The 25,603-nt window shown below is 45.5% G+C and overlaps 1 protein-coding gene across 2 annotated transcripts in view; it reads right to left on the reverse strand.

Moving 5' to 3' along the window:
* Window positions 1-2,332: 2,332 nt before the first annotated feature.
* Window positions 2,333-25,603, reverse strand: part of nav1a (neuron navigator 1a) — a 146,940-nt gene continuing 123,669 nt past the window's right edge. Inside the window, exons 7-29 of one of the 2 annotated variants that reach the window (XM_080734307.1) lie at window positions 24,563-25,376; window positions 23,889-24,449; window positions 22,299-22,340; window positions 21,406-21,545; window positions 20,619-20,804; window positions 20,249-20,328; window positions 18,511-18,588; window positions 16,539-16,622; window positions 14,898-15,003; window positions 14,389-14,513; window positions 12,397-12,599; window positions 11,501-11,666; window positions 10,779-10,962; window positions 10,322-10,410; window positions 9,249-9,344; window positions 8,695-8,869; window positions 7,822-8,102; window positions 7,151-7,302; window positions 6,986-7,057; window positions 6,411-6,625; window positions 5,962-6,080; window positions 4,773-4,961; window positions 2,333-4,156 (exon numbers count right to left, since the gene is read on the reverse strand). In XM_080734307.1, the coding sequence (XP_080590433.1) occupies window positions 4,061-4,156; window positions 4,773-4,961; window positions 5,962-6,080; window positions 6,411-6,625; window positions 6,986-7,057; window positions 7,151-7,302; window positions 7,822-8,102; window positions 8,695-8,869; window positions 9,249-9,344; window positions 10,322-10,410; window positions 10,779-10,962; window positions 11,501-11,666; window positions 12,397-12,599; window positions 14,389-14,513; window positions 14,898-15,003; window positions 16,539-16,622; window positions 18,511-18,588; window positions 20,249-20,328; window positions 20,619-20,804; window positions 21,406-21,545; window positions 22,299-22,340; window positions 23,889-24,449; window positions 24,563-25,376 (4,253 nt within the window). In that variant the 3' untranslated portion in view covers window positions 2,333-4,060. Of the gene's footprint in view, window positions 4,157-4,772; window positions 4,962-5,961; window positions 6,081-6,410; window positions 6,626-6,985; window positions 7,058-7,150; window positions 7,303-7,821; window positions 8,103-8,694; window positions 8,870-9,248; window positions 9,345-10,321; window positions 10,411-10,778; window positions 10,963-11,500; window positions 11,667-12,396; window positions 12,600-14,388; window positions 14,514-14,897; window positions 15,082-16,538; window positions 16,623-18,510; window positions 18,589-20,248; window positions 20,329-20,618; window positions 20,805-21,405; window positions 21,546-22,298; window positions 22,341-23,888; window positions 24,450-24,562; window positions 25,377-25,603 lie in introns of both variants that reach the window. The other variant, XM_080734306.1, reaches the window with a different exon arrangement.

A 25,603-nucleotide genomic window follows, 5' to 3' on the forward strand; every position in this document is an offset into this window, starting at 1 on the left:
CAACTAGTCTACCCATACCCTAGCTTTGGTCTCACCAACGCTGTGGACCATAGCTAGTAGCTACCCATGCCCAATCCATACAGCGAGCTATGAGCACCAGTGCATTATGGATAGAAAAGGGGAGCACATGGCCACAGCAAAGATCAAAATCTAACGAATAATCACGTTTTGGCGCCCTTTAGTGGCGAAGACTGGTAAAACAACAACAAAGCACACGGATGTAAACACACAAACGGACATTCTTGCATTTCGACTTCTAAAGCTAGTCTTACAGAGAAATGTCAAATGTCATAGCCTGGCTTGACCAAACAAATATCACTGCTCCCAACAATTAATTTATTTTGTAATGGCAGATTTGTCTGATCCGGAGGTCCCAGGTTACAAATGTCAGGCCCTGTCACAGACAAATGTGTTTATATATATGGTAGAATAGTTTCCTAATTAGTTTATTGTATACAATAAAATGTTCTTATTCATCACATCCTAAATTGATTCTTTTTTTAAATTCCGTAAGTTGCAATCTTATGTAGTATAGGTCTAATAGTATTAGTAGCACAAAATAACCACCAAGCACTCACAGAATACTTTGAGAACATAATGGATATATAAAAACTCATCTCATCTGCACTAACTGGAACCATTTTACTGCAATCTGTAGGAATTTAAGCGAATTAGTACAACCTCAAAAGTAGTGTAATGTCTAAATGACAAAACTGAAGGATAACTAGGTCCTTTCTGGCTGAGGACAGGCCATTTTTCAGGATTGGTACTTTTCGAAGCAGTCTTTAGTGAAGAAAGAAACATCTGAAAACCTAGTATATTCCTTCAGAACAACTCACTGAAACCGCAACCATCTAATCAGTTTTATGTTTTGGGATTATAACGTTTTATTCACTGTAACAGTTCCAGAACAGATATTCTGTACGTTTCTGGTAGAATGTCCCCTTGCAAAAAAACCTCAGACACTTTGATGTGAAGGATGGCATGACTTTATTGAGTGTCTATAGAGCAATGTTAGACATATGGGATTCGCTGTGGTTATAGAGACATGCCATGAATCCACTATTAGCCCCCTTCTCCATCAAGCCTCCATTGCTCCTTCACAGCGGAGGAATACAAAAAGACCGCCAGGATCCTCCTCCGTTCACTGCACACAAGGGCCTTCTCTTTATACACCTCCATAGTTTAAGTGATTGCTGTCGCAGAGATGCGTTGACTATTTACAATGTTTTTACAATAGCCATGTCCTGTACAAAAGAGAAAGATAACTATACAAAGAATTGCATAAGAAAAAAAGAAATATCTGCTTAAAAACAAACAAACATGGAAATAAGATAGTTATTAAAACCCCCCCTCCCTCCCTATGGATAAGGTAAGTACGGTAGGTCCAACATTTCGAGGCAAGGTTTTTGGGAACACACCAGGGATACATGCATCAACATTATTACTTCTCTGGGTGAGGTGTCATTACACCACTTTCACTCTCAGGCAACTCCTCAACGACACCAGGTCCTTCACACTGATATTCAGAACAATTTGTAAGGTGTTGTTCGGTGTCAAATCACACATCAACTAGTAAGAAGCCCATTCTTTTTTTTTTATACAGTCTATCCTAGCACAGAGTGCCCACAGATAACACACATACTCTTCACTATCAGCTCTATCATCATAACTACCAGCCAAAGGTCCAAATGGTCATCCTCTCCCTGTCTACCCAGCGTGCTGTTTTTCTTTGATCTGGGTGTTAAAGTGACATCGTTAAAGTGACATCATAATAGGTCAGAGGAAGTTCTCCAGGTATAGTACGATCTCTCCCTCTAAAGACCAGGCCTTTGTGTGGTAGTTTGTACAGCAGCTAAGGGCCAGACAGCTTCAGGCCATCATTGCGTTTTAGGCACAGATAATAATCTGAGGCAGCATGTCTAGTTTACACCAGCAGCACCCTGTTTGAACGGTAGAGAGGCATCTGAACACAACATGGCAGTCTGAGGTCAATTGGCACACAGAGCTAAGAAGTTAAGAGCACACCGTATTTGTTTACAGTAGTTTCCCCTCCTTGCCTCCCCCCTTCCCTCGTCTACACAGCAAACAGAAACCAAGATGTACAGACACTTGTCATTTTTGTCAACTGTCATGAAGAGAGGTGGTGAAGGAAGGAAAAGGCCAAGAGGACACTTATAAACCAGAAGCAACCGTACCATAGCCTTACAAATAAAAGCGCAGTTACTTTTGGCGAGCGACGCCATCGATGATCTTATACATCTGATGACGTATAAATTAGGCTCAGCTCTCTACATACCGCAACTGACACTTGCGCCTATAGCTTGTTAGATGACAGAAGAATGAAATCAAATGAAATTCTATAAGTTAATAATGTTTTAGATATAAATAACCAAAAGCGTGGAGTAGGGAGATCCTTATTGTTGTACAGGTTCTGCAATGGATGCACGGCAGTTTCTTAGTTGGTGTTCTGCTCTGACACTCACGGCGGTGATGAATGGGAGATATTAGGATTAGGATATTAGGAACAGTGATGACTGAAATCTAGAGATTCTAAAGCGCCGCTGTCAATAATTCACTTTGGCTGACGATCAGACTCGATGGCATGTTAGATAAGGGGCGATAGTTGTGATGTGTTCAGTAGATGATTATCAGTGAGGACATTTCAGTATAAAATCCTACAAAAAAAAACAAGATTTCAAAGCTGTATCCTCCCCTAACGATCACAAGAGGACGTTGTGTGTTTCAAAAAACAGGTTATTCTAAGTACAGAATATTATGCAAGCATAGCCAGAAAGTGTAGGCTGTGTTGGCAGACCAGTTAAACAAGCACTTTTACCCCCACCTCTGGGGTTTTATAGTATGTTGTGATGAGACTGCTAACATAGTCAGTTGGCTCACACCATCTGCTGATGGATATTGAGGGAATGTCTCGTACCAGCGTACAGTAGGCAGCTTGACAGCCTCAACACATCTGTGGTTATAGATATCAATACATAGCCAAACTAAACCGCTGAACCATCTGATCCAATGTTTATGTAATTATATTATAGACGGGTCTTCCTAAAACTGTTTCAGTGTACTGTTCACCCATGCGTGTCACTTTTTCCACTTTGAAAATTCACAGTTCTTCTGACATCTGATGCATTTGATGAACATCAGTGAATGGTATTATGTCTTAATAAAACAGACAACACAAAAACACTACCCAATGCAATTTACTTTGTATTTTAAGTGTGTGGTATTCTACCGAGCACCTTCAATAAGTGAGATAGATGGAACACTTTGAGAGTGGTGAGGCCAATGTTATAGTAAATACTGCCACCTAGAGGACTTAGTAGTAGACTACATGATCAGGACAATCTGATTGCTCTTTGACCTAGACACAGACACAGCCAATAAAAACCCAATTAGGATAGGTAGAAAATAAAGTGCATTTTTGGCTGATGCCTAGTGACGGGTCCTAATTTTGGAGGAAATCACAAATCAGATGTTGCCACAATTTACCTTTGAAGCTTAATCTCTTTGCCAAATGAAGCCTGTGCCTCCCCGGCACAAATTCAGTCAGCACTAGTCGTCTTAGTGGCTAAAAATGGAAATAGGATGAGGTCTTGATCAATAAGGTTATAATATAAATTTAGCTTCATACTCTTCTGGTTACCATGCACTTGCAGATTCAACAACTCCAAGCCCCTCGAAACAACATAACTGAGGAACAGAGAAAAGACAAATCAATACCTTTCCCGACATGTTCGCCCACACTTCCAGAGAAAGCGTTTTTTACGGGGTTTTCACAATATCACAATAGTCAGGCCGACCTTATCCTTTGTCCATAATCACACATTCTGCAGGTCCTTTATGTTCATAATTTAGTCTCTAACTGCCTACTGAGCGCACAGATGACTTTTGAGTTCATTAAGTTCTCATGTGGATGGAACGCCATGTTCCACACACTGTCAGCCATTTGTTAGGCACAACACGGCGTCCGTGTTTCCAGTGGCTTGGCTGATCATCCATACTATTTTAGGCAACATTGTGTCCGTGCGGCAGGTTGCTCTGCTCAGAGGGTCGCCTGCAGGCTGGGGTCCAACAGTCCCTCTCGCTCCGGAGACTCGATGTAGTTGGCCGACTCCTGGAGCTTCAGTAACATGGCCATCTGCGCAGCAGGGGAGGACAGAGACGGAATGTGAGTTATATAAAAAGTAGAGAATTATAGAAACACTAAAGGATCTATCGACTACTGGGGGACTCAGGTAAATGTACATTTCCCATCGCTCTCGTACATAATAGAGTTTGCATTTGTTGATGACATATACTGTATTATTGTATTAATCTTGAATGCTACTGTATGTTGATGAATTGAATACATGTAATACACAATAGAATTTTTTTTAGTTCAGTAGTGTGCTTTATTGCAATACAAGATTTGTCCCCCAAGACTTGGTCCTGGTCCTGGGGGGCTTGGTGTCAAGCTAGATTTATACTTGTTACATGCCAAGCTCACAACGTTGGCCATTTCTGGCAAATTTCGGTGTGTGATTTCCGTACGCTGCAAAGTACAACTCAGGCTTTACACTTCCCAAAACCTATAATTTTTATAGAATCAGTGATAGATGAAACATGTTATAAACTAACACATTTCAAAGCCAAGGCATTTGCCCTCACACAGTTAACTCTCACACACATCTTCCCCACCCACAGATCATCTCGCCTCTGAAAAGGATCGCCAAATGTACTGTCCATTTTTTAGACACATTTAAATTCCCACTCACCAGAGGGTCGGACTCCAGTGTGGCGGGTGGAGGGGTATCTTTGGGGGGTTTCCTCTCCTCGCCGGGGGGGCCAGTGCTGGGTGGAGGTAGGTGAAAGAGTCTGGACTGGTCTTGCTGGGCGTTGGGCCAGGGGAGAGTCCCTCTCACCCACTCCACTGGGTCCTCCCATACCGCCTTCTGGCCGTGCACCTGGTAGAGAAGAAGGTGAAGAGATCTTAAAAGTCCTTCACAAAGCTGTTTGTAAATTTCCTACAACTGTATATTGGAGTATACATTTTGTAAAGTCTGACGTGCGATTCATGAAAGGGAGTGTAGAGCCTTGTTTTGTGCCGATCACAGGTGTATAGTATGATGAATCCCAGCCGTTCGTACACAAGCGAGTTCCCGCGTAGATCACGTGCATTGTTTCATGCCCCATTTAACACCATAAAAGGGAACCAGAAATAACCAACTTGGGAGGAAAAGAACAGATCTGCAAGCTTACAACGTGTCGCATCACACCGCCTTGAAAACAGTTCACATTACACATGAGAGCTGAATGTTAATAAAGTTGTTCTCATGTGTAATGTGAATAAGAAGTTCACAAAGTTAAGCCCACCACCAAATAATAGGCTAATAAAACATGGAGAGGATATTATATAGCCTAAGCTTTTTCTACTGAACAATGCTCACCTTTGCTGAGATAAAATGATGATGCTGGAATCCAGGGCATACTAGAACAGCGCTCTCCAATAGATTATGGACCAGATCACACTTTATTGATTACTGAGGGGAAATCTACCCTTTATCCGCTGCCCTATGTCTAGATTGCATCCCTACTAGGGATGTTGTATGTATGTCTACAAGGTATGTTGTATCAACTTTGAAATACCTAAACAAATGCATTTCCGATGCCAGAGTCATTTTGACACTTGACATCAAAAGATTATGTTGTGTTAAAAAATATTTACATACCGGTGAAAGAATATGTCACAAATACATTTTGTTTATGGAATTTAAGAAAATACTATAAAAACTACAGAATAACGGGCGAAAAATGTTCCATAGCATCTGTCTAAATAGCATGCATCTAAATTACATTTCAACCTTTGCATAAGTCTGCATGTAGATCAAAAACTAGTGTGTTCATATGTGCGTTTGTATGTGCCAACAACACACATGCAGCCATGGGTCAGTAATGAGTAAGCACCTTGATTCCATCTTTGGCTCCCTCTTGCAGGTAGGGTATGATGGAGTGGTTCCACAGGTCGATAAACCATGGCCGGAACTCTGCCACTGTGACGGGGCATGACAGGAAGAAGCAGGGACCTGGGGAAAGTAAAAAAACTTCCTGTCAGCTCGTCTCTCTGTGGTTCACGTCAAAGAAGCTGCCATTTCAAAGGTTAATGTTTCTTCTTCAGTCTCCTAGTGCTTAATGACCAATCAAACTAGGGGAGCAACAGGTAGATGGTGGTCAGCCACAAACAACTGCAACAACTGGCCAATAAAAAAAGTTTTGTTCTGAATTTGTCATCTCATATCTTTCCACAAAAGATTAGAAAACACTCAATATTGGGCTCGATAAAAGCCCAGCTCAATAAGCAGGATCAATAAGGTGCTCATTATCAATAAAAATGAACGAGGTCCATCCCTACTCACCTATGAGGAAGTCAGAAGTGCTGTGTTTCTCCAGGAAGGTGTGGAGGTGGTACCAGAGCTGAGGGACCCAGTCCAGCACAGCCAGCAGGGCCTGGCGCCCGGCCGGGTCCACCACCGCCGCCTCCTCCCTCTGCTGGGCCTCAGCCGCCTTGCGGTGCAGGTAGCGGACCAGGAAGCCGTTGGCCGGCTCCACGTTGTTGGAGAATGTCACCATCCTGAGGTCGCGCACACACACAGAGGTTTGTATTACTATGCTTGTGAGGACCATCAACGTTTTAAGACAGTGATTTTATTAACGGCATTTGAAAAAGCCTAAAGCCGGAAAACAGCAGATCTGCAAGCCCACAATGTTGTGGGCTTGTAGATCAGCTATTTCCGGGGGTGCGCGACTCCAGCACGCGACTCCAGTGTAGATCAGGCATAACGACTGAAACCAAACTTCTAAATGTTTAATCCTAATTGTAAACTTACCTAAAAATATATTTTTTCAAATATAAAACAACCATTTCTCTTGTGATTTAAAATGTAGTGAGAGAAGATACAGTTAGGTTCATTTGACTCTAAATCTACAGTACCTGAAGCTAAGGTGCAGTCCATGGTTAGATGACATCTTCACAGGCTGATTGGTCGTTCCGATGATGTAAGGACTGAAAGGAAAAAAAGGCAAAGAACGTTTCATTATCATGGATGAAAAGTGACCTTGATCCACTGATGAACTCTCTACTGGAAGGTGAACTCACCATTTGTGATACTTGCAGGTAAGTGCTCCGTTGACCAGCTCACTGATGGACGCAGCGTCACTGATGTCATCTAGGATGACGACCAATGGCAGCTCTCCGCTGATCTCCCGGTCAATCTGATTGGCCATGTTGGATAGATACAACTGCAGCTCCTGTGGAGCAGAAGGTCATTGGAGGTTAATTTGTTGTCTTTTAACACATTTACTGTTTATATTGGCCTAATAATGGCGTGATTTGTGGATCTCAGACTTCAAGTGACCGGTATGTGACAGTGGTTCTCACAGTGGGATCTTGGGTCCTTGAGGGGGGTTGCAGGGGGTCTCCAGCAAAATTACCTTTATAGCATCAGTTTAACCACTTTAACCCTGTACATTGGCTATTTGAAAATAGCAAATCTACAAGCTGGTGCTCTTGTAGATTTGCTATTTCAAAGGAATTTGGGCATCCAACATCACTTTGATTATAAAATGTAAGTTAAATGCTTCTACCGACCTCAGGTCGGGCTGAAAACATAAGAAATCTGGCACTGTTCGGTCCGGTGGTTTGCCAGATTACCCCCCACAGAGACAACAGACGCCTGGCCACCTACAGAGCCATAAAGGCCGTAAAAAAAGCCCTACTTTAAAGTCAAGCTATAAACGGTTGGTTTATCCAGAGGTCAGCTAGATTACCTTGTGTGACTGACGGTGCATGTTGAAGGTGACGGCGGCGCAGTGACCCCCCTGTGCGGAGGGGGAGGAGGGGGACCCCGGCTGGGCGTCGGTGGAGTCGGGCCGGCTGCGCTGCAGGAGGTAGTGGGCCAGCCGCCCAGCCAGGTAGGTCTTCCCTGTCCCGCTGGGGCCAGACATCACCACACGCCTGTGCTTCAGCAGCAGGCTGATGTAGTGCTGCAGCATGGGCCTGGGAACCATGGTCTCAAACACCAGGGAGTCCACACACTTCTCTCTGAGACCTGAGGAGGGTTTGGACACGGGGGAGAGAGTGAGAGGGAGAGGGACTATATTAATTTGACATAATTATGCATGTTGCTGTAAAAACCTCTTATCTCCATATTTTAATGCTTTCTTCGTGAATTACCCATTAAGACCTGAGGCCGATAAAAGAAATGTCTTCTAAACAGTTTTCTGAAAATGGTATGTTGATATATACATTTTTCAAAAAGCAGATCTCATAGCAGCACACCACAAAGTGACAAGCTACTATATGATCTTGTATATCTGCTATTTTTTATAAAATAATGGTCACAGAATGACAGACGCTTTCCCGGTTTTAATGGGTTAACACCCAGCTTCGTCGTACTACAGTGTCACACAAAAGTAGTAGCTCTACAAGCTCAAAGCATGGTGCATCATGAGCTTGTAGATCTGCTGTTTTAGCTATTTTTAAAATTAGAATCCTGAAAAGTAACAGTTTTGGACATAATGATAAACAGAATGCAATACAGAATACCAAGACAATGCTTCCAGATGAGTCACAGTCGATGAGGATACACTAGAATCAATCAGCAGTAGTGCAGTAGTCTCCTCTCGGTGGATCACACTGACCTTTCAGGGTGACGAGGATGCGAGCTGGGCCGCTGCCCAGACAGCGGGAAGGCGAGGCCTGAGGCTTCTCTCCGCCCAGCACCCTCCGCCCCCCTCCCTGGGACAGCTGGTAGCTGTGCAGCGAGTCGCAGGACAGACCCAGGCTGGCCGTCGGGTCCACTTGGGTCAAGTATTCCTGCACGGGAAACATAGATCAGTGTTCCTCAAACTTTCACATTTCAATGTCTCCCCTTAACTCTGACAGTGTAAAAATGGAACCAAATGGACCCGTTAGGGTTCATTCGGTTCCATTTGTACACTGCAAGAGTTACAGACTTCTATGGGTCAATTTAAACCCCCCCTAAAGGAACCCACAGAGTCCCTGGAATCCTCTTTGGGAACCACTGACGTAGATTATTGTCTGATTCATTCATGAAAAACTCAAAACTGTAAAAAACGCAATGAGCTCCTTGAGTTACAAGGCTACATCACGGCATCACACAATGCTGTGGTAATAATGTGCTGTTGGCAAAGAGAAACGAGAGAATGGACTTTTTTATTGAATCTCGACTTACTCTGAACGTCTTGGCTATGAGTGCGTCCAGACTGGCCCAGTCCATCCTCCCAGTGACCTGCACCGTACCCAGATAGAACTCCTGCTGTTTACTCTCCTACACACACACACACACACACACACACACACACACACACACACACACACACACACACAGGTTTGCAATTGCTACTTTGTGGGGACATTACACATAGTCTACTATCTTTGTGGGGACATTACATTCATTTTGAACCCTAACCCTAACCCTAACCCTTAACCTAACCCCTAAACACCTTGTGGAGACCTATTAATAAGCCCCCACAAGGTATTGTGCAAGGATTGTACTATCTTTGTGGGGACATGAGGTCCCCACAAAGTAGTAATTCCCTGTCCACACACACACACACACACACACACACACACACACACACACACACACACACACACACACACACACACACACACACACACACACACACACACACACACACACACACACACACACACATGGTGAACCAACCACAGTCATTGTTGCCATGGTATCTTTATGAGCAGTGTCAGTGCTTGTGTCAGCCAATTAGATTTTTTGCACAGTGACCTTTCAAAGCGTGACCAATGATTTCACAGTGTAATAAAACAGGATAATGGCATAACCAGGTCTATGAAAACAAGCCAAAAAGAATCGACTAGGCCACATAAAACACAATATAGGCCACTATAAACCTATATACTGTACTATAGTACATCTGCTATTTTCACTTTTCTTTTATAAGTGACAAATGTGGAATATGTTTTAAACATTTTAACATAAATCTGGTACGGGGGGTCCTTGGCACAAAATGTTTCTAGATGGTGGTCCGTGGAAAAACACTTATTAATTTGTGGGTCCTCGATATGAAAATGTTTGAGAACCATTGGCTTAAAAAGCACTAGGATGCAAGCCCCCCCAAAAAACCACAACCACAACTACAAAATATTTGCAAGCAACTTTACAGGAAAAACAAGCCCAAAGTCGCTTATAATAAGCTGAAATGGCAACCCTGATGGTAGGGGTAGCAGCGACAAAGAGACAGGGTAAAGCTCTTCCAGACGTACCTCAGCCTGGTCTCCAATGCGCACCAGCACCTTTACACACGTGTCGTCCCGTTGAGAGGAACTGCTTAGCGTGTCCGTAGGAAACACGTCTGATGAAAGAGAATGGGGCAAGATGAGGAAAGAGAAGGAGACGTTTGACATTTTCATAACCCAGCATTGCTCTTCTGGGTCGAACATTTGGCAAAAGTAGCCGACCTTCAAGCTCACAATGCATCTCGCCAGATGTGTTGCTGTGAGCCTGGAGATCGACTATTTTTGGCGAAGATATTTGGTGTAAATGGTATAGTATTGACCCCTGAGAGACTCTGGTCAATAAAGTTCATTCATACATTCAAGATGTATATAATCTCTAAATTACACTGAGTAATTAAACTAACTTGCAGTGATACAATGCATTCTTCAACATCGGTGTGTTAAAGTACATTATTATAGGTGGTTCATAAGCCTGGTCTCTTACCTGGTTCTTTACAGTCATTCAGGCTGAGGCTGAAGGACTTGGTGAGGGACAGGCTCATGGGCGAGGGCCCCAGCAGAGAGGCCAGCCCTGAGGGCTGAGAGGTGGAGGTCGTAGGACCGGAGCCCGCAACAGTACTTCCCGTTTTCAAATGGTCATTCTCTGCCTTCAGGTTCTCCACAGTCGACTATAGGCCACAAGGGGGTGATATTTCACAGTTCAACTTCAATAAATGTACAAAGTACTCTCATTTGCACATACTGTGTACACTATTATGAAAGGTATTGTAAGTGATATATAATGAGTTAAAAAGTCAAAATATTCTAGTAATCATTGCTATAATGTTCCTATTGAATCCAAGTTGAAGTTTCGCTAGACGAGATTTAGAATGTGACCGCATCGTTTTACGGCAGTTCTCATTACCATGGTTACCATGGAGTAACTTCTGCATGTTAGCTCATCGTGTGTTTATAAACAGCAGAGAAGTACAGAAAATTTTAGGAGCGATGTAAATAAGCGGAATTGCCTATGACCCGAGGCTGCCGTGTATAAAGTTGTCACAACTCGGCCGAAATGGACAAAAAATGTACCTATTTTTAAGGCTAAATAACAAGAAAATTAGGTAAGAAAGCGATTTACCATAGAATTCTCCTTTAACACATATTTTCGCAATAAAATATCACTTTATCACCTTCAATAAATGTGTAAGACAATGCAACACACACCTGCATGTTGTTCATAGCATCCCGGAGCTGCTCCAGCTGATGGGCGGAGTTCAGAGCCTCCAGGCGGATGTCTGTCAACTTCCTCTCCTTTTCCCAGAGTTCAGAGCGCAGCTCTGACACCATGTGCTCTTCATCGTTCTCCACCTCCTCCGTGCTCTCCATGATCCTGGACGCGACAAGACCACACACAGCTCTTAGTCTAGCAACTAATCGTTGCTTTCAAGGCAGAAATTTTTAAAGTTGTTTTAATTTGTAATTAATGCTCCCACTTCATCGTAGAAGAGTGTCTATTTAGAAGCTGAAAGTGAAATCTGTCTGTGAGGTTTAAAGTATTAAGTATTAAAGTATTGTGGCTAAATAATAATGATAGTGGATCGATTGGAACACAAGTTCTTTTTTCCATTTCCTAATAGATTTCGGACATCCAAGGTTTCCGCCTGACAGCAACACAAGATTTAACAATTTTCTGTTTATTATGCCTTTTATTTTTATTGTGTTTTCCCCCTCATCCTTTTTTCCTTTATCTTAGTTGGTTTATTATGCATTGCGTGTCGAGTATAGACCTTTATCTTTTTTGTATTTGCAATTCATGGTTTTTGTGACAGCAATTGTTTTTTTTTATGTGTTTTCACGTGGACTGCAGGAAATGTAGCAGGATGCTATGGCACCAGCTAATGGGGATCCCGTAAAAAAAACAAATAAAAAACGTTGGCGGCTCAACTGACAGCAAACAACCAATGGACTAATACAAGCTTTGGGAGGTTAACAGGCAGATCTAATACAGTAGGTTTAATTAGATTAGCCTGCGTACTTCCAGCTAAGAGGCTACCAGGCTTCAACCGGCTAGCCCTGAGAGAAACAGAGAGAAGACTTGGTTTGGTTTGGGTGCTGCTTACACAGAGGAGGCGCAGGAGATGGAGTTCTTAAGGGACGCAGACCGGCTCTCTCCTCCCTCCCCGCCCTCGTTGTCGTGGTCGTGTTCGTGGACGATCTTCGGGGAGTTGGGAGCCGAGGAGTCGGGCGTGGCGATCTCCTCGATGTCCGAGTAGGTCTTAGCGCCCTTCTTGATGCTGAAGGCCTTGTTGAAGGAGCTCCTCAGCTGCACAGGGGAGCAGAGGGAGAGAGACAGAATTGAACCCACGTTCAGAAAGATGGCTGTATTTGTTTTGCTTAAAAAACGGAAATAGCAGATCTACAAGCTCTACAATGCGTCACGTAACACGCGGTGAGAGATTATGGATCAGCTATTTTCTGAGTTTAGCACCGGTGTGCGACAAAGTGTGAGGGTAAAAAAATAAATAAATGAATTGTTAGAATTGTTAATTTCACACATGCTTCTCATGGATTTCCCCGGCAAACATGTACTGTATGTAGGTCAAAGTTGAGTCAATATGTGTGTCAGTGTGTCAATAAGTAACTAAGTGATAGTTAGTGCCCAGTCACTGGGTCAGTGTGTTACACAGCGAGAGGGAATGCCCATCAATACTGACTGCACTAGTATGTTCATCATGATGTACACAGACAGGAAAGAATACATCCAATACAGCCATTCATCCATCCTTACATCCGTACATCAATCCATACATACAGTACATACATCCATACATACAGTACATACATCCATACATACATACATACATATATCCATAAATACATACATACATAAAGAGTAGAGTAGTAAGGGGCCATGTCTATAGAGAAAGCCTTTTGAACTGCCAATTTACCAAGCATTTCTATGGTAAGGATGCACTGGTACACTCCTCTTCTCAGTGTTTTATCACCAGAGAACCCGGGCGCTTCGAGAGCCAGTCATTCGATCGTCCTGATTGTACGTGACAACCCGGTAGTTTACAACCTACAACCCACAAGAAGTCCATCTTCACATCGTATCAGCTAAGCTATTTGTGCCATTAACACAGATTAAGAGGACGTTTGAGCAGCGAGCACCTCAGTGGTTGATAGGTTGGAACATCTCACTGTGTGCGAGTAAATATATGGACATGATATCCAAAGAGCTCTAAAGGCGCTCTCTGTGGACAAGGTCCCTAATGGTGGATGGCATTTTGAGGCCGCCTGGACAGCGTCAGCTTATCTGCTGATCGTCAAGTTAATTATTGTGATTTCAATCACGTCAAATATTCAAAGATTGGCTGGCCAATCAGTTGGCTAGGATGACAACCAGCAGACTGGTTTGGAGGTTTAGATGGTCCATCATGCTGGATGATGAAGAGATTATAGAGGATGTATACAATGACCGTTACTCACCTCACACACCTAGAACAACACGCACGCACGCACACACACGCACACACACACACACACACACACACGCACGTACACACACACATGCACACACACACACACACACACACAGAACACTGTAGTCACACATCACCCATATGTGTCCGAATAGAAGAATATCACTAACACACACACACACACACACACACACACACACGCTATTATAGAAGAATGTTACCATCGTACACACATGTCCTCAATCATGCGCGTGGCCACACACTCACGCACACACTCCTCCTCACACGTTATCATAGAAGAATGTTACAGTCATACACAGACACACATACACACAAGCCCAGGGCTGTGTTGGTAATAGTAAGTAACATAACAGGTGTTGTTGATGTAGATGTTTGTGTGTGTGTGTGTGTGTGTGTGTGTGTGTGTGTGTGTGTGTGTGTGTGTGTGTGTGTGTGTGTGTGTGTGTGCGTGTGTGTGTGTGAGTACACACATGCACGTGTGAGTCAGTCTGCAGCAGTGTGACACACAGCCAGTAGCGAGATAAGTCATACACACAACAGATGGTACTGAGGTGTGTGTGTGTGCGTGCGTGCGTGCGTGCGTGCGTGCGCGTGTGTGTGGATTCCTACCCAGCTCTTCTTCTTCTTGTTCTTCTTGGCCTCCTGGTCCTTCAGGCTGCCCACGCTGGACAGACTGGTGAGGCTGTTCAGACTGGAGATGCTCTCACACGAGTTCTGACGACGAATACACATGTCTGCCAGCCACACACACGTGCGCACGCACGCACGCACGCACGCACGCACGCACGCACGCACGCACGCACGCACGCACGCACGCACGCACGCACGCACGCACGCACGCACGCACGCACACACACACACACACACACACACACACACACACACACACACACACACACACACACACACACACACACACACACACACACACACACACACACACACAGATAGAGATATGCAGTGAGACAGAGAAATACATAGAAAGACATGGCAAGAGGGACAGACACATGGAATGAAGCAAAAACAAAATCTCACCACTGAAACATTGTGTATGGCCATGTCCCAAAAAAGCTATTTCTGGGGTAATCAATGCAGACAGACAGAAGTCCTCTCCTCACCTTTCATGTCTGGGTTGCTGAGTGCTCCATGGATGACCGCCTGGGCCTCCTCGTTCTTGGCCTTCAGAGCTTCGATGGTTTCCCTCAGGTCGCTCAGCTCAGTGTCCTGCACAAAACCAGTTACGTTTTGAATACCGGACGTCAGGGTTTCGATGGTGTTCCTCAGGTCACTCATCTCAGTATCCTGCACAGAACCACTCATGTTTTGAATACCAGACTTTTTACTTTTAACTTTCTAACAGTGTAACATACATTGTGGCATTGGTACTTTTGCTGAAGTACAACATGTGAGTACTTCTTCCATTGCTGCAAATGTATACTTCATCGCACCACAAGTGTCGCCGACAAAAACAGCTGCCCTCCAAGCTCACAACACAATGCACTAGGATGCAGAGAATTGTGAACTTGTAGATCGGCTATTTTCGGCTAGCTGTTATTTAGATGCAAAGTTCTGAATTGTGTGAAGCTGCTCGAACCTTCAAATGTCAGAAGTTGGAACTTACTGCATCTTGCACGTGGAACAGGGACTTAATTAATATTATCACATAGCACCTGGAGACTAGCTTCATTCCCTCTATTCGTTTATTCTTTTATCTTTAACGACTTTTCTTCAGTGCATTTGACTTCATGCAAGTGCATTGCATTATAACACAGGGAAAACGTAACCCTAACCTCTAAATGGGGCGTTTGGTCCTCACAAGTGTAGTGTAGTAATTCAAGCAGCCCCGCGCACACACAAAAACACCTCCACTTTACACACCTCCCGGCTACATTCCAGCGTAACGGCCCTCTCCATTGAGCAGCGGTGAGCTGAAAGCTACCAGGGGGGGTGATGTTAACATTCAGGGAGGGGTGGCTTTGATCACAGCCTGACACTGGGAGCTGAATATGGGTCAAAGAGGCCCAGGCCCGCGGGCCCTGCAGGCTGGACTGCTGCATTGTGGGGGATCGGTGGCCGTGAGGGCGTATAGGATCAACCTGACCCAGTGCACAGTGTTATTCACAACAATGAACACACACATCACAAACACACATTCCTACATTCCTCTGATCTTATGGATCGACGTGTGTGTGAGTTGATCGGCCCTGGGGTGGTGGTGTTCTGCCTATTATTTGCATGTGTACACATGAGGACCCTCTCTCTCTCTCTCTCTCTCTCTCTCTCTCTCTCTCTCTCTCTCTCTCTCTCTCCCGGTGGTTCATGCCTTAGTGCCCCTGGTGAAAGGCTTCGTCTAGACGCGCTCTCAAGAAGGCTTTTATGTTTGTGCCAGCTAGCGCAGTGACCGGCACAGATCTGCCTTTAAGCACCGTGTCTTTTAACCTTGAAGGAGATAGGCTGGGCTGCTCCATTTAGAGGGAGCTGCTATTGACTGCTACAGAACAGAGAGACTCCGTTGTCCAGGATTCTCTGGCCTTTTTTTTTTTTACTATTTACATAATAAGGTGAGAGAGTTCAATCCCACCAGGTGCTGATCAGCCATTAAGTGTGTGTGTGTGTGTGTGTGTGTGTGTGTGTGTGTGTGTGTGTGTGTGTGTGTGTGTGTGTGTGTGTGTGTGTGTGTGTGTGTGTGTGTGTGTGTGTGTGTGTGTGTGTGTGTGTGTGTGTGTGGCTGTGTGCGTGTTTGTGTGTGTGTTGATTACCTTCTGCTCATGGCTGACTGACAGACTCTGAAGGCGGGTAGTCATGAGGGACAGACTCTGCTCAAAGGCGGCCACCAGGTTAGCCTGTACACAGAAGAAAACAAAAACTATTTGAAAGACAAGCAACAATACTTTAATTTGAATCCCATTGCTGTGCAATTTAGGAAGAAATATATGTATATAACCACTGGTTGGATCTTTATCAAACTGATGCCCTGTACATATACAGTAACTAAAATGATATTTAGGTGATCTATATCTGACAAATGACTTTGTTCTCATATGACCTGGGCGATGATAATGAAACTGGAAAACATGGAACATAATGTGAATACAGTGTTCCGTTATCCTTCCTATATGAGGTGCTGAGAAGCTGAATGCAACAAAAGCCTCTGAAAAACGGAGGGGAAATACGCTTCCCTCCCTAATCTCTCACTCTCTCTCTAACAGATGCCAGGCTTGGCCCAAGCAGAAGAAACTGAGTGTACTGTAGCTCCTCTCCCATACAGTGAGATAATTGAAACAGGCCAGTATTAATAGAGTGCATAATTATGACATGGCATGTCGATGTTCCCTCCTCGACCTTCACGTTAAATGAGGTCAACCACTGTGAAACTATCTCTAGGGAGGAAGCAACAAACAAACACCCACCCACACACACACACACACAAACACACACATACACACACACACGCACGCAGGCACACACGCACGCACGAAAGATAACTGACAATTAATTGATGAATACTGTGTGTGCTTAGCAACGCTTGAACCAAACAAAGAGCTGGGGCGGCTCCACCGAAACATCCCTGCAACGTGAAAGGACACACTGACCTGTGTGTGTATGTGTGCGCGTAGCTATGTACCGTAGCTGTGTGTGTGTGTGTGTGTGTGTGTGTGTGTGTGTGTGTGTGTGTGTGTGTGTGTGTGTGTGTGTGTGTGTGTGTGTGTGTGTGTGTTGGTGTGTTGGTGTGCATTTGTGTGCGTGCGTGTCTGATTTGAAGGAGTGGTTCGGGAGGAGGTTAGCAGTCTTGGATAAGAGAATAGCTGAGGCGGCGTAGCGATGCTCCCAACAGCAGCTAGGAATGATAAATCTCTCTCTCTAAGCTCCCTCCCTACACTCTATCGGGCCCTCAGAGGATCCACAGTGCTTGTAAAGGCCGACAGCAGAGATTGCGGCTAGAGGGATGGGAGAGGAGGAGCGGGAGGGATTGATAGAAGACAGGTGCATACATCTGGCCTGGGGGAGGCGGTGGGAAGGTGGTCTCTCAGTGGCTAGCTGACGATGCTGAACGTAGCGGAGAGAACCGAAATGAGCTCTGATATGAACGTGGAAAACGCTGCTGTCGGGCTGAAACCTGCTATCTCTTTATTTTAACGTTTTGGTGTTTTTTCATCAATTAATGCCCTACTTGATCATATACAGCGTCACACAGAAGTAGCAGATCCACAAGCTCGAGCTTGTAGATCTGGTAGTTTTGCATTTTGTCGTTGTCGGGTGGAAACCTTGTACACCCAAAACCTTCCTTTTTTGTTGTTATTCTAGAAACGATTTGAAATAGTGAAAATAGCCGATCTACAAGCAACTCCTTGTTCGCGAGGTGTTGTGTGCTTGTAGATCTGCTATTTTTGTGCGGCAGTCTTGTATGATGAAGCAGGGCTTTACTTTACAAAAAAACAAAAATGAAAGTACAATTTTGAAACATCGAGATACAAGGTTTCTGCAGAACAGTGACGATTTGAATCCTGTTTTGGCCCAGACAGAGACGAGAAGGTGAATCAAGGTTGCCGTGATTGTGTCTTGACCACATTAACCACCCCCGAGCGCCCCAGTCTCTATTTTGAGCATGTAATTGTAGAGTAAAAAAAATACCAAAATAAATGGCATTGTTTGTCATTGTTTTTTGGCATACAGTATTAAATATGTGTACAAAATGGATGTGATTCCAGCACACAAACACAAAGTACATACGTTGGCAGATAACTGTGTGGTCAGGTTGGCCACCTTCTCTTGGGATGACTCCAGCTCCCTCCTCAGCTTACGGATTTGCTGTGAGGAAGGCAGAGGTGTTAGACTCACATCACTTATAGGCCAGTGTTTATCCAATGTAGGGGTACGCAGAGGCACTACAAGGGGTACGTGAGACCAAGTGCAAAATGGAAGGATTCATGTTGCTGTTACGCTGTTATGATAGAAAAGACAAACAAACTTCATGTGAACCTGCTGATCTGTAAAATGTTTAAAAAAGAAGAAGAAAAAAAACTATTACTGAATAATAAGCAATACTTATTTGCTGTTATGCTGCTTTATTTTGAACATATTGACATAACAATGTTTTATAAGCAAAAGATAAAGGGTGTACTTGGATTCAGAATCAGGGAAAGCGGAACTGAAGCCAAAAACTGCTATAGCTAACACTACTACAGCTGGAAATATTTGACAGTATTAGTGCAGCGACCGCAGTTTTCCCGGTGAACCTGAGCACAGCGGTGGGGGCGCGGGAGTGTGGGGAACACACACCACCGACTATTATGATGGAGAGGGTATATAGCTTTAGGCCTATGTATTGAGAGGCACTCTTGCCGATTTCGGAAGAGACTTGTCGCCAATTGCATGATATGTAAAAGTTATTTGGGGCCATGATGATAACCTCTTCTTCCCACTACTAGAAATGTATATTGTCTGTGTTATTGTTTACAACCACAATTATTCACGTGTGGCAAGATCGCGGTTCCACTAGTTTTACTTGTAGGCTAGTGTAGGCTTAGAAGCCTTTTCAGAAGTTAATGTAATGTTTTCCATTTAATGATTTCCTTTATCCTCATCTATCTTGCGCTAATGCACGCAACTGTTTTCACCATAAAGCCTAGTAGGCTTTTCAGAAGTAAATTTAATGTTTTCCATTTAATGATTTCCTTTATCGTCATCTTGCGCTAATGCACGCAACTGTTTTCGACAGGTTTTAAGGTCTTAGTTGTTTCTCATAAGCTCGCAACCCTCCTTTCCCATCGGCCCCCACCGTTGCGCACAGGTTCACCGGGAAAACTGCGGTCGCATTAGTGCAGTTAATGATAATGGTTGGATTCATGGAATGGATGACAAACTCGTTCTTCCACAGAGAATGATGAACGAATGGAGGACAAATACAGGACGAGACAGGGATAGAACAAGGGGCAGAAAGAGAGAGAGAGACCGGACTTACCTCTCCCTGAATCTTTTCCTCAGCCTTTTTTGGAAGCGGAGGCGAATATTAGATATTAGAAAAGCAAGAGAAACAAGAGGAGAGATTTCTAATAAGACACGTAGGCACACACACCAAGGGTTAAAGTTTTGTCCTAGTCTGTGCAAGGCAAGAAACATAGAGCAGTAGTTCTCAAAACGTGGATACCCCAGGGGTCCTTGTGGGGGGTTGTGGGAAATTTATACAGTACGTTGGCTATTCAAAAAGAGCTGATCTACAAGCTTGTAGATGCTTGTTGTATAAAGAATATCTTTTTGGTTACTACTCTCTTCTAGGGGTCCCTGCACAAAACCTTTTCAGATGGGGTCCGTGGACGCAAATACATATCAATTTGGGGGCCGTAAAAAAGTTTGAGAACCACTGACACAGAGGAGAAGACAGAGAGGAAAGCAAACAGTCCCCCGACCAGGAGAAATAACATAAAACACACACACACACACGCACACACACATCTGTATCTGTATCTACCTGAGTTGGCCGGTTGGCCACACTCACCGATGAGTAGCTGGACGAGGCGTTGGAGGCCAGAGAGAGAACAGAACCATGAACTGAAGAGAGAGAGAGAGAGAGAGAGAGAGAGAGAGAGAGAGAGAGAGAGAGAGAGGACACAGAAAGGACAGTCAGAAATGTGATCATATATAAAGTTATAACATGTAGTAACACAAATATGTAACACATTTAATAAGAATGGATTTCCATATCAATGTTAATGTTAATTGCTTGTTAAGAATGTGTGATTTCTGTTTTCGGACCCCCGGGAAGACTAATTGACGTCATGGCATCAGCTAATGGCAATAACCTTATGACCCCCCCTGTTTTTATATCACAGTGGTCTCACCCTCATCACTGGACTCCCTGTCCCTGAAGGACCCGGAGTGAACCATTCCCATGCTGCGGGGGCGTTCGGCCAGGGACAGCGTGCTTCCCAGCGGGGAGGCCCCGTACAGCTCCACTGAGGCATCATGGGTAGGGATGCTGTTGGAGCGAGTCATTCTGGGAGGTCCGCCGATGGGACTGGGGGCTACTGGGAGGGGCGGAGGGTAAACAGGATAAAATATTACTAATTGGATTTAATAATACTCAGTAAAATCCACAGTGTTTCGTTTATCCATTTGTAATTATTTAATATAGTGTACATTCAACCAGTGGTCCAGTTCCATGTGCACTCTCTGAGAGTTAAAGGTAGGGTAGGGTAAAGGATATTTTTTTGTTAAAACAGTACGTTAAAAGGTTAAAGCTCTATGTTCTGACAGTACTCATTGCTATAGAGTGTTCGTTCAGTACCAGAAGTCTCTCCAGCACTTTAATAAGCAGAAAGGAAAGGATGGTTGCCAATTTCATCCAATAAGGAGAGTACCCAGTTTAAATTTCATCCAATCAGGAGAAAGTACCCAGTTTAAAATGTATAGTGTTCCAGTTCCAATTTCTTTGTGTCATCACTTTCCGATGTCACTTGTTTATCCTGTATAAGTTCTCTCTTCTCTGATTGGATACAATTGGTAAAAACCAACCTGTTTACCAAAAAGCTGGAATTACAGGGAGAACTCATTTACTGAACAAACACTCTATAGAAATGATTACTATTTGTGTGTGTGTGTGTGTGTGTGTGTTTAATCTCCCCTCACCGATGTTGGTCTTGGAGGTGCGGGGCAGGGAGGTGGGCGAGGGCAGCAGAGGAGGAGTGCGTGAGTCGGTCATGCTGAGGACAGAGTGGGAGTGTCTCCTCTCCTTGGCTTCCTCCTCGCCCTGCGGCGCTCCGTTGAAACTGCAAGGTGGGGAGGAGGAAAAAGGGCTTTTACTACCATCAGCGGGGGGGGGGGGGGGGGGGGGGTCACACACTGCCCTCCTGGTGTGAAATACATGCATTTCTATGCATTGCGAAAAACATAGAAGATGCTACACAAGTACACATTTCAACTCTTGATGTGAAGTGTGAACAGGCGTGTGCGTGAGATGAACACAATTGCAACCATTTCACGGGACGGTGCCCACTTGGCGATGTGGTTGTCGCCTCCCTAGCTCAGCACTCGCCTCTCATTGAAAATGAATTATACTGGCCTTGTCAGTCGCTTCTAGCGTGAAAGAAAAACTTGACTCCCTCTCTGTCCACACTGTTGCCTTAGAAGGCATTTCAAGTTTATCCCCCCAGGGCATTTTATTTGACAGACAGCTGAGTTTTACTATACCGTCCGTGGGTTAGTTAGCTAGCATGGATGGCAGGCTCTACATTTTTGGAGGAGATAATTAGGGTGAGAGAGTGACAGCAGCTACGTTTAAACAGCCCTTCGGGCAGGATTAACGAGACGTGTCAGTCACGGGGTACGAGTGGATTTGTGCACCTGTTAGTTGAAAGGGTCACGACGCCATTGTGTTGAAGAAGATGTCAGTTCTGGAAAAGTGTAGTTTTTATGTTACTGGCATACGTGCGTGTGCGTATGCGTGTGTGTGCGTGCGTGCGTGCGTGTGCGCGCGCGTGCGTGCGTAAGTGCGTGCGTGCGTGAGTGTGTACCGTAGTTACCTCAAGCCTTTCTTTGGCAGTGTGTTTCTGTCTCTCTGGGAGCTGGTGGATAAATGCAGAAAGAACATTGTCATTGTTTACCCAGTGGACTGAAGGGAGGTATGGGGGGGCCTTCAGAATAAAGCACCAGGCACAAAGAATCACAGTACAGGCTGGTAGACCGCTAGCATCAGCCCCTAATTATGACTTCATTCACTGGGACTGTTGCAGCCCTGATAATAGCCTGGCCTGAAGTAATAATGCCTTTCCAACCCCTTATTTTGTGTGTGTGTGTGTGTGTATGTGTGTGTGTGTGTGTGTGTGTGTGTGTGTGTGTGTGTGCGTGCGTGCGTGCGTGCGTGCGTGCGTGCGTGCGTGCGTGCGTGCGTGCGTGCGTGCGACCGGGCGTGTAAAACAGAAAGCACCCACTTGCATTTCCCTGTTACTTAAATCCTAGCTTTAGCCTCCCCATCATGGTAATTAACTAAGATAATGTGACAATCAAACCTATTTCTAACCACTTAAACTCGATGTCGAGCAGCTTGTATCTCCATATTTTGTTTGTAAATGAATGCCCTACTTCATCATACAGAATCACACAAAATTAGCAAAAATAGCCACCCTACAAGCTCAAAACACATCGCGATGTGTTGTGAGATTGTAGATATTTTTGTTTTTCGGACATAAAAAGTTCCACCCGACAGCAACGATAGCTTCAGGCATCTTTTGCAGTGCAAAGTAAACACCAACATGCAACACACAACAGCAAATAAAAAGTCCTTTTGGGATGCTCTTCTCCTTTCTATGGACAATCAAATAAAAAGAGCGGTGAGTGTTACCGGTTGCTAATTGGAACAATAATGATGGTGCAGAAGGCTTCCCCATTGGGCGTGAAAGGACACCAGACCTAATTACTGCTACTGCTGTCAAAAAGGACACTCTAACCTTTCCACAGTAAAGAGCATTTTGTCATCAAATGCCATCTAATTTCTCTTTGTGCCCATGTGACGAACAGAGGATTGTCTGTATCCTGCTGCCACAAGAGATAAGAGGGAAAAGGGAGTTTATACTTCAAAGGTTCCTAATAAAATCCAAGAGAAATCAAAGTCCCTCAGTATAACCAATGCCATAGGCCTATCTGGAAATGTTAAATGGTGCATTTATATAGTGCCTTTGTCCAAAGTGCTTTACAATGTGCATCAAATTCAGCCATTCACACACAGATGGCACTAAGGGAAACCATGCAAGGCACCAACCTGTTCAGCGGCAGCACTTAGGGCTTCAGTGGTTTCAGTGCTTATTTTAATTGCATTCAAATGTCATTTTAAGTGTTTTCTGTCTTAATGCTCTGTGTCTAGATGCTTAATGTTTTGTCTCAAGCACTTTGAATGACCTTGCAAATTGAAATTTGACACAAATACACTTTGCCTTGCCTTCCCCTCAATGACACTGTGGTCAGTTCCACAATTGACCAGTAGGTGGAACTACACAGCAGTTTGACACAGCAGGATGCACAGCAGGAGTTTATGAAAAAATCCCTTGTGCTTATGCAGAGTGTTGTTCTGCATGTCAAATTGCAGACATGACGCATCTCTCTGAAGGGAGACCCACCTGTCTGTCAGAGTCAGCGAGGTCCTGCTTCCGGAGCTCCAGCTGCCGGGGGGGCCTCGGTCTTCCCGCACGTCCCTGTCTCGGGGCTCCGTGCCCGGGTAGCCTCGCGTCCGGCTCTCCCTGTCCTCCGCGTCCTGGCGCTCCGGGGCCAGGCTCATCTGGAGGGGCAGGGACTCCATGCTGCGATGCAGCCCAGACAGACGGGGATAGAGGTGGGGGGAGGTGCTGCTTCCGCTCCCCGTGCTCCCCACCATGCCCAGGGCGGAGACCTGCCGCGGCCCCAGGCCCGGCATCCCTGAGGCCGAAAAGCAGGCAGAGGAGTTGACGTTGAGCATGGGGGCCGGGCTGGGGCTCATCAGGCAGGGGGCCGGGCTGGGGGTCATCAGGCAGGGGGCCGGGGAGCTCCCCGCCGAGCTGACCAGGTCCTGGAGCTTTGAGTAAGGAGGGATCTTCGGAGGCAGGGGGTCCTGGACGCCCATCCCCACTTCCAGGCTGTTGGAATTCAGCTTGTCGAGGTGGACCATGGACGGAGGCTTGCCCAGGCTGCGCGCAGCGGATATTCTAGAAAGATTGGAGACAATGGGGAAGCAGGGGGAGGGGGGGTCAATTCTAAACATAATTCCATTTGTGATTTGAAATGAACTTGAACAACATGTTCATACAACGCTCCATACCTGTGTGTGTTCGGTGAGGGCAGATCTGTGCCTTTCCCACTGCTGGGGGGTCTCAGCCCGTGCAGTTTACCTCCGTTCTCTGAAGGGGTCTGGGCAGGACTGGCCTTAAGGGAACCCCCTCCTCCACAACAATCCGAGTCGGACGCCACTGCTTTGGCCTTGGCTCTCTCCTTCTCCTTCTCCCTGTCCGTCTGATTGACAGGACCGGGGCTGGGGATCCCACCGCGGCCCCCTGCTTTACCGGAACCGATCCCCGAGTGGGTGGGCTCTTTGAGCCTGGAGGAGCCCTGGGGAACAGCGGCAGGGGCCGGTTTCATCAGCCCAGAGCCGGTGTCCACGGTGGTGCTGATGGGGCGGGCCGAGCTGGGCCGGGTCAGCGTCAAGGTGCTGGTCTTAGCCGGGCGAGGCAGAGAGCGGTACTGGAGAGAGTTCCGGGCGTTGGGAGACATGAAACTACTGTGGTCGCCGTTTGAAACGTCCAGGCTTGTTTTCCGTCCTTTTTCTCCTCCTCCTCCTCCCGCCGGTTTAATGGGGATGCCGGACGATTTGGGGATTTTGCCCACGGTCGCGGAGCCGCCGGGTATGGAGCCGCCGCCGGTGGTGTTGTTTGTGCCGGCTGTGTTGACGGCCGTGGGCTTCTTGAAGCCAAAGTTTCCGCCGGTCGAGGGCCGGACCAGGCCGGACGGAGGCTTGCGCGGCTCGCCGGCGCCGTTCCGATGGTCTTTACCGGCGTCGGAGCACGACCGCTGCAGGCCTGAGGACTTCACCGCCAGCCGAGACTTATCCACCGGCTTCATGTCGGACTTGACCGTACCTAGAGAGAGAGACAGACGAAAGGCAGAAGAATTGAGTCATGTGTGAGTAACCAGAGACATAATCCTCTGCAGTGGCCGGCTCGGGACGGACGTGACCATATGAGGAAGCGATGGGAACTTCTTATCAGCTCTGAACACCTACGATGTCTGTCTGTTGCACTGATAAAAAGCAGGATACAGACAATGTACAGACCACAGAAACAGAAGCGTGTGGACACAAACACAC

This window comes from Nannobrachium achirus (genome assembly GCF_963921795.1).
Source record: "Nannobrachium achirus genome assembly, chromosome: 9".
In the NCBI taxonomy this organism is placed as follows: domain Eukaryota; kingdom Metazoa; phylum Chordata; class Actinopteri; order Myctophiformes; family Myctophidae; genus Nannobrachium; species Nannobrachium achirus.